The sequence below is a fragment of the Thalia democratica genome, chromosome 2 (assembly GCF_965202585.1).
Source record: "Thalia democratica chromosome 2, ktThaDemo2.hap1.1, whole genome shotgun sequence".
Lineage (NCBI taxonomy): Eukaryota > Metazoa > Chordata > Thaliacea > Salpida > Salpidae > Thalia > Thalia democratica.
In genome coordinates, this window is record NC_139166.1 from 25,451,832 (window position 1) to 25,467,936 (window position 16,105).

The 16,105-nt window shown below is 26.4% G+C and overlaps 1 protein-coding gene across 2 annotated transcripts; it reads left to right on the forward strand.

Moving 5' to 3' along the window:
• Positions 1–2,677: 2,677 nt before the first annotated feature.
• On the forward strand, positions 2,678–7,623 carry LOC145829748 (uncharacterized). 2 transcript variants are annotated; one of them, XM_082937617.1, is made up of 6 exons: positions 2,678–3,066; positions 3,334–3,468; positions 3,721–3,771; positions 4,009–4,122; positions 5,720–5,787; positions 7,062–7,623. In XM_082937617.1, exons 1-6 carry the CDS (start codon positions 2,790–2,792, stop codon positions 7,248–7,250), a joined length of 834 nt encoding a protein of 277 aa, XP_082793743.1. In that variant the 5' UTR covers positions 2,678–2,789; the 3' UTR covers positions 7,251–7,623. The 2 variants fall into 2 exon arrangements, with proteins under 2 accessions (XP_082793743.1, XP_082793744.1); XM_082937618.1 differs by having other exon boundaries at positions 3,337–3,468.
• Positions 7,624–16,105: the final 8,482 nt, after the last annotated feature.

Here is a 16,105-nt window from a genome sequence, read left to right on the forward strand (position 1 = left end):
AAATAGATATATCAAAAATACCTTTAAATTGAACTTGTTCAAGGGTATTTTTTAAATTTTTTGTTCATATTCTCTTAAATAATTTTCTTATTAACTCAGTCTATTTTTCAGTTACTCAAGTTAAGTTACTTGCTTCAAAAAGCTGTAGCCATGTAATAAAAAAAAAACTCATTTATCACAAAATGTATTCAGAACCATAAGCAAATACAATTTTAAAGTAGTTTAAATTATTTTTCTAATAATCTAAAAATTAGAAAAAAAAAACCTTTCAAGATTATGCTTTACTCAGGGTACTTGTTATAACTCAAGATATTTTGAAATTCTAGAAAATCTCAGAATAACTCAGGATATTTTGAATTTTTTTAAACTCAGGATGACTCAGGACAGTTTTAGTATTTTTTAAATTCTCAAAACAAGTTTTTTTTTCTAGATCTATTTAAAATGGGATTTAGTTGTCCCAGTTTCAATATTTTGTGATTTTTTATAACAATATTATTTCAAAATCACTTCAATTAAGCTAATAAAACTTTGCACAACTTAATAATTAAAAAGCTTCAGATGAACCATTTACTAGTGATTTAATTTTGTTGCTTAAACTACAGTTTCACAGTGGTAACAATACCAGTGATATCATCAGTTACAACAACATACGTTTATTATATTTCATCAACTTTGTTAACAAACATGACTTTTATGCCTTGTGGCTAGTTATGATATAACTTGTTAGCCTTGTGGCTAGTTCTTTTCTATTCTTAAAAATTACATTGTAGTTTTTGTTTTAAATCTGAAGTTAATGTTTATCATGATTTGAGTTTATAATAACTGTTTAACTAAAGTTGAAGTTAACATAGAAATTAATAAATATGCATTTAAGTGTTAAGATTAAACATAGTCAATTAAAATATCAAAAATAAAATTTAACAATTTTCTATTTTATATAAAGCTATCTAACATGGTTACATAAAATTGTCCACAAATGTTGATTTTTAATCTCAATTGATTTAAAATTTTTATGTTGAATCGTTAAAAACAGTATTTCTCTTAAGGTTAGTGAACATCTAATGCAAAAGCATATTGGTACAATTTTAATATTTTTTAAATTAATCAATTTTAAAAGGATTTGAAAAAAACTCAGGATGACTCAGAGCAGTTTAAGGTCACTCAGCACAGTGCTTTTGACTCGAAAAGTGGTGACCCTGTTTAGTGTTGAGTTTATTTTGATGAGAAACTAGCCTTGAATATATAAATTGAATACCTAAAGGAGTCTGGCCTATTTTAAGCCTTTTATTTACTAAATAATAGTTTTATAATGTTTTTAATATTTAAGTTTCTCTAACCTTCCTGGTATGCTAACAGGCGTTGTGTTTTATTTAAACATTAAATAAACATTGAACAAAAAAAACACTATTGTTTTAGTTGCTTGCTGACAACAGTTTTAAAAGTACTTTAAGCTAAATTAATGAGTTTAAATATTAGCTCTTATGTTAGACTTTTTTGAAGTATATATTCTGTATACTTAGTAATTTACAAAGTTAAATATATTGAAAAGTGTTGTACAAGTAAGATTAAATAAACTTATGTAAAATTCAATCCTTTCCAAGTATAATACTAACAGACTCGATAATCAGACACTGTATGAAGTTTTACTAAATAATTTTTTGAAACTAGCATTTTTTGATCCAGCAATGACGATTACTTTGTTGCAAAGTGTAGTTTTATTTTTTATTTTAACAATGTTTATTTTGAAAACTTACTAGAAGAAAAAAAGAAGCCTACATCTAGGTTCTTATTATTATTTATTATTATTATTATTTTGATTTGAAAACTTTAAAGTTGATTGTTTTAATACTACATTCCATGAATTTTATATATCTTTTAATATAGCTTTTTAGAGTTTTTATATAAGCACCGACGAGGTCTTTGACCAAAACTTATTTTGCATAATAAAGAATAAAATATGTATTTCTCCTCTAGTAGTTGAGATCGTTTTATTTGTTTTCTAAAAATAAAAACATTTAATACAGTTTTTACCAATTAAGTTTGCTAAAGATTATGTCAACTTAATAAATCATGCATGAAAGTTTAGTAGTGTTTTAATAAATTGATAATATATAATATTTGTAATCTATCTAAAAATCAAAACAAAAAGGAAATATTTTGAAAAGTTCTTGGTTTTGTAAACTTGAGTCTACAAACTAAAAACTGAATAGATGTAAGTGTTTTTATGTTCATCATCTAACAATTGATTAGAAGTGGGCAACCCTTTTAGGTCAGCTGGCCGGATGTGGAATAAAAGTGCCCTTAGGGTGCTGGAATATTTCAATTTCATTTAGTTCACCAAAAATATTCAATTTATTACAACAAGATACTAATTCTATGTGACTTTGTTTTTACTATATCTAATTTAAGTTTTTAATTTCCTGTTATTTGTACTGAAGACTTTATTTTAGATTTCAGAATTTTTAGTGAAGTTTCAAAATTTTGATAAAAAAGGTTGGATGTATATGATTGTGGGCTTGATAAAACTTAAATTTCTAAAAGATTTACAGGTCATTTTTACTCCGTACTTTTGTGTGTTACCCACCCCTAAATTAGACACTGTTATATATTATTTTAATTAGCTAGAAATTTAAATTTGTTCAAATATTACCATAAATTTTATTGGTTGTAGGTTGTAGTTACTTAAAAGATGAGGTGTTAAAACAGTCAAAGTATCTTATTAATTTTGAAATGAAAAAGAATTTAATGCTGAAAGCCAATACAAAGTCAATTAATGAACACCATTCAAGATGCTCTCTCACTCCTCCAGGTCAAGGTTCAGGTCAGGTTCTTTCCAAAGCCTTGAAATGTGCCCACCTCAGCTCACACTTGAGGCCAAGCAGCCGGGTCGCTGCAGGTCATCCAGTAGTGATTCTATGATATCTCTCAGCAGCTATGCGCCCTCTCCGACCATTGAAGATTCCACAAGCAATGGATTCTTTCAGCCCAATTGTTTGTTGTTGCAGAAGGTTGAAAGTGTTTCTATGAAATGTTCTGAACTGCCAGAGAATCTTTTCGAAAAACAAGGTATTGTTTAATAGATAAGTTTTTATTTTATAATTATCTTTTTATAGTTGTTATGTCATTAAACGGACATTTTCTTAATCGTTTTCTTTTGTTATTAAGAAAGTAATCAAGTTATTTTAAAGTATTTCAATACAAAAATATTTTGTTAGTTCTTTTTATTTTTATCTACTTAGCTCAAAAGTTTTTTTTATAAACTTTATCATGCAACAATGTATCTATAGACAATTTGATTATTGTTTAATTTTTTTTATCCTTTTTTTTTTTTAGCAGAGAATGCAAGTAGCAGTTCAACTTTAGGAGATGAAATCATGGCTCTTAGCAATCTTATAATTGAGTCTGAAGTTGACGAAACTGTGTTTGATTATGATGCAAGTTTAGAAGAAAACTTGTTGGATGATTTAGGTTTCTTATCATAAATATACACTTTACTATGCTTTATAGCTCTTTTTCTGTCCTTAAACTTATTTATATTATTGTAGTTTTTATATACAAGTTTAAACCTAGAAGTTGTGTAACGTCTTTACAAATTTACCTGTGATTTAAAAAAAAAAAATTTAAATTATAATCTTTGTTAAAATAATAGTTTAAATCAAGTAAAAGACATAACTAAATAATAAATTTCTTATTGTGTAAGTAAAATAGCTTTTTTTCTAGATGATTTGTGGAATGAAAACTTTGATTTGAACCATGAAAAAAATGAAGAAGGTTAGAATATTTATCAGTCTTATTACTTATTACAAAACAAACAATAAAGAGTTTTTAATTATAAATACTCAATGCAACTAAATTTCTTTCCACTTAAGTCCAATAAAAATTACTTCTTGTGTTATTGAGGTGTTTTAGGTATCATTTTATGCTCTGTTAGTTTTTTAGAAATAGTTGGAATCAGTACCAGTTTTTTTTAATAAATTTTAATTTGTCCATAATTTTGATAATCAACAGATGAGAGTAATGAGATTGTAAATGACAAACTGGATGACATTGTGCTGACATCTTGTTCAACATTCACAGATCATTCTAGCAAAATAACTCCTTCTATTTCTGTTCCTATATCTGGTTAGCTATTGTAAAGTTATAGATTGTTTTTTTTTTAGTTGATTTTTTTTTTTGCACAAAATATTAATTACTCCCAAAACTCATGTTATTTTTCTTATCTTATTAAATCGTAAAATCTTTCTTAATAGCAGGGTTGCCACACACTCAGGAAGTTCAGGGAAACTCAGGGAATTTTCAAGTTGTAGAAAATCTCAGGGAAACTCAGGGAATTTTGATTCTTTTCTATTAACTCAGGGCAATTTTAGTTTTTTCAAAAAATTTCAGTAAAATTTTAAGATTTTTTTAAAATCTCAGGGAAATTTTCCTCTATCTTAGTTAAGCCAGTTTAAATATTTAGTTCAAAAAAGTTAATTTTATTAATTTTAAATGCTTATTTAGAAATTTTTTAGCCTTGCGGCAAGTTCTTCAATATTCTTAGAATTAACATGGTAATTTTTTAATTAAAAAAAAATAGTATTTGAAAAAAACTTAAGGAAACTCAGGGAAGTTTAAGGTTACTCAGGGAAGTTTCTGTTCACTCAAGGGAGATTTTTTGACTCAAAGAGTGGCAACCCTGTAACAGTTTTTATTAAAAATTGATGGTTTTGTATTTTTACTTTAAAACTAATTTAAAAAAATTTGTAAATGTTTTTTTATAATACTGAAATTAAAGCAGTAAAATTAGAAGTGTAGAAGTATATTAAGCTTTAATTGTGTTAAAAAAGTATTTCCAGCTTTATATATTTATGTTATAAGGTTAAAGTGTTTTTTAACTAGTAAAACATATCCCTAAGCCTTAATAATTTTGATTTAATATTGAAAAGCGCTAAGGTAACTGTAAATTTTAAGCTGAGTATGAAAAAAAACTCATGTTGAAATACAATATTGTTAAAGTAAATATAGTTAAGTTTTTTTGATTAGTGCATTAAAAAAAATTGGAAGTTTGTTTTAATGGACTTGAAGTTTCATATTTCCTCCTTATTTATTAAATTTACACAATGTTCGATGTAGACTTTTCGTGGGAAAGCTTGGAAAACAATTTAATTTTTCGACGCGCTGACAGCCTGCTCTATTTGTGCTTAATTTTTATTTGATATAAAGCAGTTGCGCATTTATTTGCCCGTCGCCACATTAAATTTTCACCATGTTTACTCAATTTAGAGTTGTCATTCAAGTCGAAAACAAAACGTTTGGCAGGCGTCGTTACGGTGCGTTTTCATTTTCAACGCTCGAGATTTTTTTTATCTACGTTCCTTTTCTTTTGTGCAAAATATGAGTTTGTTTGCCCGGGCAAGCAAATCAATGCAGTTTTTGAGCGTATTGCTACTTGTGTATTGAATTGCTGAAGCGATTGAAAGTTTTATGCATGTCGTCTTTCAACTTTGTTGGTCTGCTTAATGACAGTTTAATGCTGAGAAACTATTTGCCAGCTTATGAATAAGGCGTGTTGATAATACAAATGATGCCGTGTTTATCTAATATAAATACCACAATCAAATAATTAAGCTCTAATGTTCGCTGCGCTTGTAAGTCGTTATGTGGTCAAAAAAAATTAGGTTTGATCATTTTTTTACCGAGGTACGTGAGTACACATGTAAACACAGTGTTTTGAAAACAGAAAGAAATAGAGGCAACGAATTTAAAGTTAGTACTCCAATATCTTATATCAATCATCAAAACAATCAGGTATTTTTATATTATTAATCGTTTTCTACTATATTTTTACAACTTATATCTTTTAATGAATCGCCTCATTAACTTTAAAAGTTTTGACACTTAGTTTTAAAATGAATTAAGTTGTAATGTAGCCACACTATTATATAGATTACTACTTAATTAATATATATAGATTACACTATATATATTAATTTTTGTTTTAAATTAACTCCCACAGTTACTGCTTAACGTTTGAAATTTTAACATTATGGTGCACTTTAAAATTTACCAGCTGTTGTAGTTTTTAAAGTTTTATATTTAGAATCATTAAAAAACCACATGAGAAAGGTAACTGTGGTAGTGTGTGAGTCTTGAGGCACTTTAAAAATGATGTAATTTTTTTTATTTTTCAAATGGTTTTAAATATAATTCTTACAAATTTGTAAATATTATTATATTTAAAGTTTTAAGATAACATAATTTTGGTTTCGTCTTTAATTTGTTTGTACATAATTGTGCCCAACATTTATCTAAATTTTGTAGTTTATTTCATGTTAAAATAGGCAACTATAATGAATAAGGGCACAACAAAAATACAAGCTCAGTTATATTCCAAAAACAGTTCAAAATTCCAGGTTTTTCTAGTTTTTTTTAGTGAAATTTGTTTCATATTTCAGGTATATCTCAATGTATTTCAAATTCTATGATTCAGGGTTTTTAACAACTATTAAAAATTAATAGTATTAAATAAACTGTTAAAAATTAAAATAATATAAGACAGCTTTATACAGGGTTAAATATATACACTATATCCTCACAACTTTTTTATTTTTATTTATTTTTTTGCTGTGAAATTTTAATTAGTGTTGTTAATTTTTTGAACTAAAAAAAATTAAAATATTATAAGACAGCTTTATACAGAGTTGTTTAAAAACCTGGAATCCTGTAATTTGAAAAATATTGAGATATACCTGAAATTTGAAACAAATTTCACTAAAAAAACCTGGAATTTTGAACTATTTTTGGACGTAAACTAATAAAGTTTTAACTAAATACAAAAATTTGTTTGTATTATTAAATTATTTTTCAAACAAATTTAAAGTAGTTTTACACTATATTTTTTTTGTTGTTATACTATTTAAAACAGTATTTTACCTTTGATTTTTAAACTAAAAATAGACAAAAAAAACGTGTTCTTTCATGAACCTGGAAGAAATTCAGAAAACTTTTGGCAATCCTGTTTATAGTAAAGGTAATACATTATTAAAGTAAAATAGTTTATTAAGACCAAATTTGTTTAAAAGGTCGAGGAAAAGGGAGCAGAGAATCTTTACTTGAAGATGCGTGAGATGTCCAGGCTTGCCAAGCAAGGCCCGTCGTTGATGTACGAAGGCTACCGTTACCAGGAATTGCAGCTGGGCGACTGCGACCGCTTCTGGATAAGAGGGCGCGCTCAAAAGGAGGAGCCGCCCAGAATTCTTAGCCCCATTTGATAATCATTTATGTTTTTTTTTGATGCTGACCTTTTTAGAGATTTTCTATTACATTTTCTCTGTTTGTTCCATTTTTTCTTGTAGAACTTTGTACTCTTGGTTTGTCGACCAAAGCCGAAAACAAACTTATTTTATAAATTAATTCGTCGAGCCTACCGATTTTTAGTTTATTCTAGTTTAGAAATTACAAGTTGTATCTGTATTATTTTAACTAAATTTATTTCTTTCTGTAATTACCCCATTTTAATTCTTTCTGTTGTTTTTTATATCTTTTTATTTTACATTTGCATCTGAATTCATTTTTAATTGTTTTTACCATCGGTATGTAATTTGATAACAAAAGTAGTTGAATTAGTAGGAAAGTAATGTTGATGACCTCGAGTAGTTTTCGTTAATAAGACAATAAAACATGTCGAAAAAAAGTGTACTGTTTTTTTACTTGTTATATATATATTTTTATTTTATATACATTTTATTTAACACAGTTTTTATCATAAAACTAAGATAGACGTACAAATGTTTAAAATAGAATAAACTTTGTTTAAGTCTAATCTAAAACTGTTATACAACTACATGTATTTATTGATAACTTTAATTATAACTATTTAGGGTTGCGTAAAAATTTATAACTTGACAATTTAGACAAAAAACCTGAAATGCTAAAAATCAAGAAATTTTTACAAAATCACAAAAAAACTTTGAATTTTAAATAATTTTCACATGTGGATTAAAATAATCTATTATATACAACAATTTTTTTAGTACTTTTTAGAATTTTGTTTATTGTAATACACATTTCAACAAGAAGTAAATTATCTTTTAAATATTTTTATATTACTTAAGACATTTGTTTACCTTATATTTCGAATTATACAAAAAACTTGTTCTTTGTAATTCCTGGAAAAGTTTTCAAAAATTTTTGGTAACCCTGATTATTAAAGAAGATAATTTTCAACTGTCTACATACTTTACAGTAATTGAGTCTTTTACTTCCTAAAAACCTAATTTTCCAATTTTTTTTTCTCGATCATTTGTTAACTAATAAGTGATTAAAAATAATCTATTGAATAACTATTATACAGTTTAGTTACGAAATATATTAGTAAAATTATGTCACTGAGATTTTTTTTGCTGAAAGTTCAAAATTAAGACGAACTTTTTATGAATAAAATTTATTTTTTATTAATTTAAATCTTAATCAAAATTGTCTACTAGTTGATATAATTTATTGTGTAGTTATTATGTGTTTCATTCATTTCACCCATAATTGGTTCAACTTGTTTTAGTGAAAATAGTTTGCGCTAAAACTTCAAGCTCCTAATCAATTTTTCGATACATTTTATAAATTTATTTAATATAAACATTTTTTTCTTAAAATTAATTAAAAATATACTTAAGTCTTATTTAATAATTAAGATTAGAATAAATACTTGAAAGAACTTAATATATAAAAAAAATTTAAGTCACAACTGAAAATACCACCATCATTTATTTTTAACTTAGTTTTAAAAAACTACTTATATTATTTTATTTAGTATATTACTTAGTTCTAGTCAGTTTTTTATTAATTAAAGATAGACAAATCTAATATTTTCAAAAAAGGCAAACTTATTACTTATACTCAATATTATTTTGCTTGTATAAAAAGCATTCTAACACAATAAACTTAAAAATGTTTAACTGTGTTTTAGTCTAGTTTCTTAAGCAATCCATACCTAGTAGTTGGTGAAAAAAGGCTATATCAAAAAAAAAAAAAACGAACTGTTTTGTTAAGTATTAATGTTTTTTAAAGAAAGTTATGTATTTTATTTATTAAAGTTTATTTAAAATTCTATAGTTTTAGTTTGTTAAATATTTTGAGAAAGTTTGAACTATCTTAAAATTTATTAACTATTATGTTATATAACTTAAGTCTCAATCAATGGTTCTACATTTATTTTTTAAGAGTTTTATCTACTTTTTTAGTGCACTTTAACAGGATTTTTTAATTGAAACACGCAACTAGTAGTGCGTCTACTTAAAACAAAATAGAGCAATGCCTCAAATTTTATACAAGAAAAGCAGAAAAATTCAGAAAACTATCTTCGGTGCTAACAGAATTAATTTCACTAGTTTATTGATCGACAAAAAAAAGCGCTTAAATGATTTGGTCCTAGGACCTGTTGCACGAAAAACCTTTCGGTTATCGAGTAGCACACCACTTGGTAACCTTTTAACGTCTTGTACAGGACCAATATAGTTATAAATAACAGCTTGATTTGTATTAGTAGTAATACTTAGTACTTATAACAACTGTGAACTAATATAGTTAATTAAGTAAAGTGAGAACAATTAAGAACAAAGTTTATTGATTATACTTTTTGTTTAAAGATTTTTTTGATGACCGTTCGGTTGAGTGTAGTTTTAGTTTTAAATAAAGTTAGCATAGGAAATTTAAAATTGTAAAGTACCTATGAGTTATTATTTTACTTGAAAGAACCTTGATGAAGAAATACATTTTAAAAACTGTAAAATACAAGATTTAAGTAAGTTGTTTTTAAAAGAATATATTGACTTTTTAGTAATCTTATACTATAATTTTACAATACTTTTGAGTTTTTGGAAAAAAAAAATCCTTAAATACTTGTACAATCTACTTTCATATATAGCAAAAGAAGTTTAGTAAAAAAGGAAAAAAGTTAAACAGCTGAAAGAAAGATTTTTTATTCGAACTGAAACCAAAGTTTTCACTGTCAATCTTCAAAAAACAAAGTCTTTAGCCGATAAATAGGCGTTTTGTCTACTTATAATGAAAGTTGTTACAAATGCTTAGTCGATTGAAAGTGTAAAAAGCTTGTATACCCTTCTATAACTATTGAGTCTAATCATTTTAAACTAAGATTAATTTTTGCATTGGTAATGATTAAGATTCATTTGCTAGACTGTTTGCAAGAGTTTTGTTTAATCTTAAACTGCTATTTTAGTTTTTAGTAGTGGTAATAACACCAAAAACATATTATTTAGAAGATAAATCACGCAATGGTGCTTTCAGCACAACTTTAATTCAACTTAATTGCAAAAATTTAATTCAGTGTAGGCTTTGCTAGCTTGGTAATTTGAGGATGGTAAACATCGAGTTAGTTGTTGGGAAATGTAATGTTGGCTTTCCAAAACTACGTTACAAAAACATTTACTAAGTGTAACCTGGAGAGCTTGAGTGTAGGTATTGATGCGTAATAAAATCTAACTAATTTTCACATTATTTGATCTCTTGCCAGCATCAAAATAGATACAGTTAGTAGATTTAGAAGAACCAATTATATTTTATTTTTTTTAATTTTTAAATTAGATGTTTTTGTGAAACTGTAATATGCCATCAAAACCTAATCTACTTAACAGAAAACATACGAAAACAAGACATGTGTATTTCAAATACCATTAATTTATTTGTATTATTTTTAAAGTTAGTCTCTATTTTATTTCAAACTATAAGTTTAAAATAATTTATATTTATTACTCTCTCTGTGTTTTTATTTAACCGAATTCTGTGGGCACGCTACGTTTTGTTAACCTGTTGTTTGTTGCCTGTTTTGTCTGCAAGTGTAGTTAAATGTTAAACTCATCTAAATTAGATAAAGCACGAGAACTCAGAACTTGTAAAATCATTTATAAATTTAGTTTTTGTATACAGTCTGAAAACATAGTTTTTTTATTAAAAAAACATTGACGGGCAGCTTCAAAAATCTGCAACTAGTTTGCAGTTACCAAAATAAAAATTATTTTTCCTTTACTTTTTTTTTATGTTTGTTTCAATTTAAATTCATAAAACTTTTATTTTTGATTTATTAGTTAATGTGGGTTAAGTATAAATAAGGTTTGTGATCGGTAGCTTAAAAAACCTACAAATAATTTGCATAACCTGCAAATGCCGAGTCAGAAAAATTTATTTTTTTATGACATTTTTACTATTAGTTATCAAAATTTTTTATATTTTTTATATGTTTGGGTAAGGCTGCTTAGGAATAAGGGTAAAGACTGAATTTTATTTTTTATCAAAAACATGTTTCTGCTGACCCAGTATTTGCAGGTTTTAAGTTTAGGTTAGGGTTCTGAAGCTATCCTACTTTGACCATAGTTAGGGGTATCCCCTGTTTTATGTTAAATTTAAGAAAGCAAATGTCTATTTGCTTTCTAAAAAATCAAACAATTCTCTGTACAAGCATATGTTTAAAATATTATTATTTCTATTATAAATAAACATAAGCCTCAAAACCCTTTGCAAAGATAATCGTTTTCTAGAAAAAAAAGAGTGCTTTACATCAAGCAAAGTTTTACCTGCTCCATAACATTAGTAGTTTAACTAAATTTGGAAAAATTGTTTAACTGTTATTTATGTTTGCAAAGATGCCATGACAAGTGTGCTACTATAAATAAGTTTAAACTAAGTCTATACAAACTAGTTAATTACAAATTTTATTGTAATAGCTGTAAGTTTTTTTTGCTTTTGGAGTGTTAATTAATAACTCTGATTGTGATTTTTGTTATGAATCTGATAAGTCTAAAATTTCTGGAATAGGTGTTGGAAATTACTGAGATTTGTATTGTGTGAAAATTCACAAAAAAAAAACTATAACTATTATCAGGGTTGCCACTTTACCTGTAAACAACCTTGAAAAACCTGGAATTGGACAATTTAGGCAAAAATAACCTGGAAAAACCTGGAATTTAAAAAAAAATTGAAAAAAACATGGAAAAATCTGGAAATTTGATCATAAAACCTGGAATTTTTAATAATTTTAAAACTATCAGTAGTAAAATTTCGATTTGACACAAAAAATCTATCATATAAATAAGATTTTTTTGTCATCATCAAAAATTTTTTTTATTAAAAACACAATTAAAGTAACTTCACAGTATCTTTTCAATGTTTTTATACTATTTAATACAGTTTCTTATATATAAATTAACCTAAAACTAAAAATAAACCCAAAAATGTGTACTTTTAAAAACCTGGAAGAAATTTAGAAAACCTGGAAAAAAAATTGAAAAAACAAGTGGCAATCCTGTATTGTTTATATAAATACAAGAAGATTGAATTCAAATATTTATAAAATAGAGGAATTTTTTAGTGTAGTTCAGGGTTTTCCTAATGTGATTTGTAAATGTGTGAAATATGGCTAACTACAGGGATGGATCTCTTATGAAAGGATAGTTGACCATAAAGTTTGTGAGACGAAGTCACACGAAGTATGGGGATTAAAATTTGTACACTTACTAATGACGACCTAAATCTATACATTCAATTTTTTTAGGCAATTATGACATCACAGCAAAATTGCTGTTTTAAGCAGAATGAAGTTTGTGTGACAAAGTTACTGCATGTATGGAAATGAAAATTCGTACACTTACTAATGACGACCTAAATCTATACATTAAAATTTTTTAGGGGATCCGTTGAGTAATTATGACGTTTTCTCAGTACTTTTCCACTAATAATTTGAAGCAAAAAATTGCACAAAAAAGGATAGTTTGAATAATACGTGTTGCGTAGCAACAGGTATTATTCAAAACTATCATCTAATTATCTTTTAACTATCCCTCGATAAGATGCGCATTACTACAGGGTTGCCAAAAAACCTGAAATCCTAAAAAAAAACCTGACAAAACTTTGAGTTTTGAACTAAAATCACTAAATAACCTATGATTTTAAACAAATTTAACATGTAAAATGATGAAGTTAGATTAGATACATAAAAATCTATTATAACAATAATTTTTCTTTTGTAACATTTAGAATTATATTTACTATAAAATACATTTAAAGTAGCATTGCATTATCTTTTCAACATGTTTGTTTTATTAAAAACTATTGTTACCTTTAATTTAGTTTTATACTAAAAAAGGACAAAAACCTGGAAGAAATTCAGAAAGCCTGGAAAAATTTAAAAAAAAACCTTTTGTAGTCCCGTTACTAGTCTGAAACCACTTGCACCGGTTTGATTTAGTAAATAAGGTGTACGGAGTAATCAATCAAGTGATGATGCGTTTTTTGTTATAGCTTCTCACCCTAATATTTATCAGGTTTTAAAAGGTGTTTTTTTTATTAATGCGATATAGATGATTTGTTGATTAGTATAAAAATTAAAAATGATAAATCTGTTTTAGTTAGCATTTTGTTTACTAACACTCAAGCTTAACACAACCTCTTTTATATAAAACTTCTTACATGTATTAGATCTATTAAATGAGTGGTAAAAATATTATATTATAACTTTATTAATTAGTGATCAGCAAAATGAAATTACAGAGAGTGAGATTCAGAAGTATATTACAACTATGAAACTAAAAGAAAGTGTGTGCTCTGATGTACAAGGTGTTCAATTTGTGAAGCTTAGTGTTAAAATAATTGCTTCATATTTATCTAAATTGTTCAAAAAATGCGTAGAGTATGGTGTGTTTCATGAGTCACTTAAATATGTTGGGATTGTCAAAATTTATATTTCTGGTAAAATAACATTTATAACTATTGACCTAATTATCTTTTATTGACATTAATAGGAATGCCAACACTCAGGATATTAAAAAAATGAAAAATTCAGGATGACTTAGTATAACTCAGGATATTTTGAATTTTAGTTTTAGATTCAGGATGAATCAGGACAGTTTTGTTTTTTATATAAAAAACTAATCATAGTTTTAGATTTCTGAAAATCTCAGACCAGTTTTTTTAATATTTTTAATGAGATTTAATTGCATTAGTTTTAATATTTTTTGTTGTTTTATAACCAATTTTGTTGAAGAACTTGATTTTTTGTGTTTTCAAAAAGTTTTAAATCTTTTATAACAATTTGAGAAAAATCAGAATGACTCAGGATAGTTAAGGTCACTCAGGACAGTTTGTGGTCTATCAGAACATTTTTTTGCTCAAAAAGTGGCAATCCTGTATTAATTTTTTTTTTAGTTTGTAGTGTGTGAGATTTAAAAAGAAATTTTTTTGAATGGCGTTTAACATTAGAAATATTATAGGTTTTTAGAGAACAGTATGACTGAACTAGTTGTGAATCAGTTTGTGGATTAGTTAATTTAAGCTGGTGAAAAAAAATTGATAAATTGCTCTGTATTGTCAACTGTAGCAAAAACATTTAATACAGTAAACCACAGAATACTGTTATCAAAACTTAAAGGAAATATTATAAAAGGTTTAAAATTGAACTAGCTAAAAAGTAAATGGAAAAATAGAAGAAAACCTACAGTAATAAGTAATGTTGTTTCTGACTGAGAAATTGTGAATGTTGGAATACGGCAGGGTTCTTGTTTGGGTATTGTTGTTTCTTGATTATATTAATGTCATTTTTTTCTTATACGAGAATATTTGCTGATTATGCCTGCCTAAACTACCAACATAGTGATCATGGTTATTTAAATAGTGTTATTAATAAGGAATTAGTTAAATTTGATAAATGGTTAAATTTAAAAAAACTTTGTATATAAAAGCAAAAATTTTGTTTTACAATAAAACTTCAAAAAATGTGAATTTACTGTAAAAATTCATGTATTTCTTGTTGAGCATAGTGATAGTATAAAATACTTAGGTGTGGTTTTTGGTGATAAGCTGAATTTGAGGAAACATTTGAGTTCTCTCATATCAAAACTGTTTGAAAGTTGTTATATATTGTCAAAACTGAGGTAATATTTAGACACAATTAAAATGTTATATTATAGCTTGTTATATCTGCAAATTCAATATTGTATATCTATTTGGGGTGGTGCTACTGACTGTTACTTGAAACCAATTGTTTGTATACAAAAAAGAAAATCAGATATGTTTGTTGTGTGCCTGCCTTGACCCACAAAAAGTTGGTGAGATAATGTGTGCTTAAAAATATTTGAAGAAAGTTAGAAATCATTGTTCAAAACTTATAATTAGTATAATAAGTTTAGAAACTCTTAAAGCTACATATTCTAAAAAAGTTCAATATTTAAGAAATATATTTTATCAAAAGATTTCAAGTTTTGGTCAATAATACTCCACAAATAAAACTAGAGCTTAACTATATAATAAAAAACAGTTTAAAAAAAAAGGTGGATCATACCAATTTTATCATCAGACCACAAGCTTTGGTAGATAGAGACCTGTTTTATCCTTATTATGACTCATCAGTCAGTCACAACCAAAAATTTGCAGTCTTCAATCTACAAACGGTTTATCATGCTTTCACATAAAGCAACCATTTGCTGGTATTGATCGGTGACGTCAGTATTGTCTTTTGCCGTGCAACGTTTGATACATTGTCCACTAGGTAAGACATCTAGTACGCTTGTGTGATAAACAATTAACAAAAACATTAACAAAAGTCTGCAGAGCAGAAGCCTGGACTTTTGCATGCCATGAGACAAGCTCAAGTTTGAAAAAGGTTGATCATACCAATTCAATCATCAGACCACAAGCTTCAGTAGACTGAGACCGGTTTTTTCCTTATCAGGACTCATCAGTCAGTCACAATCCAAAAAACTTGCAGTTTTAACTGGTCTCAGTCTACCAAAGCTTGTGGTCTGATGATTGAATTGGTATGATTAACCCTTTAATTCACCTGGAGCTTGTCTCACAGCATACAAAAGTCCAGGCTTCTGCTCTGCAGACTATTGCAGATATTTTTGTTGACAGTTATTTACAATTGTTAACTACGGCACAATATTTATAAAATTTTTTAATTATAATTTTTTGTAAAATGTCTAATAACTAAAGCTTTAGTGAGAATTATGTGAGATATTTATATCTCACATTTGAACTAATTGTACAAGACTGTCATTTATTATATAATTAAATAGATAAAAGATTATATATTTAATTTGTGATTTAATTATTTAACAGGCGT